We start from the raw sequence: 2,500 nt of genomic DNA on the forward strand, positions 1-2,500 counted from the left end.
GATTGGAAAAAAGAAAATGGATTGAGATACGCTCATTTCAAACTCAAGATAGACAGCTCGTCGAATTAAATCCAAATAAGTGGGCACAGAGTTTTCCAATTATCTCGCCGCAGAAAGTAAACATTTTCCCAAATACGATATAGTCACGGTGACATGTGACAATTCTCAAAATGTTTTCCATACATAAATAGCTTTCGTCGATACACAAAGGGACAAGACTTCGGCTTACTCACAAGCATGTTATACCCCGCAACAGCACAATATCGCCTCTGTGTTATTCTTACCGTGGCTGCCGAGAATCTGTGTATAAACTACGCTCGTCAAAATTGAGTTCCAAGTTTCCCCGATTCCTTACTTTGGCAGTATACTATTTATTTTTACAAAGTCCATTTTAATCTTTTAGGACTACAGGGGAATCTTGCCGATTTTTTATTTGCGAATATTTTTCGGTCTTTTATTTCATATTCTATGCAGACCTTCACCTTCAGTTGCGCAAACACAAAATGGATTTTTCAAAACCTACCGGAGATACCAAATCCCTCTACCTACAGCATGCACGAGTCACAAAAGGAAACATTTCTCCTCTGTAATTCACACCCAACCCCACGGCAAGGTGTCCCCCGTGATGACCGCCGTCGGTTTCAGAAATGGCTTGAGATCAGTGGCAGCGGGGATGGCTATTATGTATAATTTTGTTCAAATGGTCAAGCCTACTCCTGCCGGTGCATGTTAACTTTAGGGGGAAAGGACCGAATAGGTTACTAATATGACATTACTAAAATATAAAAAAGTTTATTTTTGTTCTGCAGGTCACTCTGCAGTATTTTACTGAAAGACAATAAATCTCTCTCTCTCTCTCTGAGAGAGAGAGAGAGAGAGATAGATAGATAGATAGATAGATAGATAGATAGATAGAGAGAGAGAGAGAGAGAGAGAGATAGATAGATAGATAGATAGATAGATAGATAGATAGAGAGAGAGAGAGAGAGAGAGAGAGAGAGAGAGAGAGAGAGAGAGAGAGAGAGAGAGCTAGCTCCAAGTGAATGATCATAGACGGAGAAATAGCAATTTATATAATCAAGATTTCCTAATAATAAGTTAAGTCGATTTGGTCATCAGCCTTCTTACATTAGTATGAATTCCCCTAAACTAGATTAGGTGGAAGGCGAAAATAAACGGCCAGGTACTGTAATTTTCTATATTACCTCCGTCTCTCCGATATCGATGATTTTGGTATCGTTGGATTTCTCTCACTGTCCACATTGCAAATATATAGTTTTTATTGCGCGTTATATATAGTTTTTATCCCCCGTTAGCTACAAACTTGGCCCCGATAGCAGGGGAGGGCATGAAAGGTTCCAGGGAAAATGCGAGGTTAAATAACACTAGTAATATAACGCACAGTGAAAATAACCATGGTTATTCATATGACTTTCCCCTAAACTGCCGCCCCCTTACTTCCGCCGAGGAAACAAAACCACCACGTATTCACGGCAGAACACAGCATTACTCAATCATCGCCGATGTCGGAGCGGCGGGCGTAATATTACAATTACCTCGTAAGATTCCCACAGAATCAGCATATTAACCTTGGCATAGTCAGCATTGTATATAGAGACGATTGTAGTATAATCAGGATGAACAGGGTGGCCCGCCCTCGTCGGCGGGTTTTGCGCCTTTTTCGATGTTACACCGATGGCCTCAAGGTCGAGTTTCCCGTCCTCTGGAACAACGACATCGTATTCCTAACCGAAATAACCGCCGCGTTCAGTACTTCGCCATAGCCGCCGCGATGGCCGAGTGTGGAGGGTGCTCGTACTCGGACACGGATTTCCTGCGCGAAATAGCGACCAGCCAGGAAGAAATGCTAGAGATGTTGGTAATTTTCTATATTACCTACGCCGCTCCGATATCGATGATTTTGGTATCGTTGGATTCCTCTCCCTGTCCACATTACAACCTGTCTCCTTCACCTTCTGCGGCAAAGGAGCTCCCTCCCTACTATTAGCGGCATCTATCAATCAGGTTAGTACCTTGAAAATCCTAGGTTATTGTAGGCTATCGGCTCCGCATCTAGTTCGTGTGCTCTCTATCCTGCCGTTAATACGTGGTGGAGGTTTTGTTTCCTTGTTGGGGGTTGGGGGCGGCAGCCCCCCCCCCCCTAGTAGGGGTCGCATGGAAAGTCATGTGAATAACCATGATTTTTTCACTGTGGGGTTATACTATTAGGGTAATTTTCTATATTACGTCCGCCGCTCCAACATCGTCGCCTCTGCTATCGGGGCCAAGTTTGCCGCTAACGGGGGGTTTCCTCGCAATAAAACCTACATATTTGCATTGTATAGAGTGAGAGGAATCCAACGATACCAAAATCGTCGATATCCGAGCGGCGGACGTAATATAGAAAATTACTAATAGATGAATAAAATAATAATCCTACTAAATTCAGAGCTTAATTCAGAAAGTCCGTTAAGTTTGTGCCTCACGTTTCCGATCGCTG

General features: G+C 43.1%; 1 protein-coding gene across 2 annotated transcripts in view; it reads right to left on the minus strand.

Moving 5' to 3' along the window:
- The window catches only part of LOC113809929 (uncharacterized), a 39,579-nt gene that overhangs the window by 4,777 nt on the left and 32,302 nt on the right, over positions 1 to 2,500 (minus strand). For both annotated transcript variants that reach the window (XM_070126860.1, XM_070126861.1), the window contains exon 4: positions 2,487 to 2,500. This exon is cut by the window's right edge and continues 110 nt beyond it. In XM_070126860.1, coding sequence (XP_069982961.1) covers positions 2,487 to 2,500 — 14 coding nt within the window. The remainder of the gene's footprint in view (positions 1 to 2,486) is intronic.

The sequence above is a fragment of the Penaeus vannamei genome, chromosome 11, assembly GCF_042767895.1.
Source record: "Penaeus vannamei isolate JL-2024 chromosome 11, ASM4276789v1, whole genome shotgun sequence".
Lineage (NCBI taxonomy): Eukaryota > Metazoa > Arthropoda > Malacostraca > Decapoda > Penaeidae > Penaeus > Penaeus vannamei.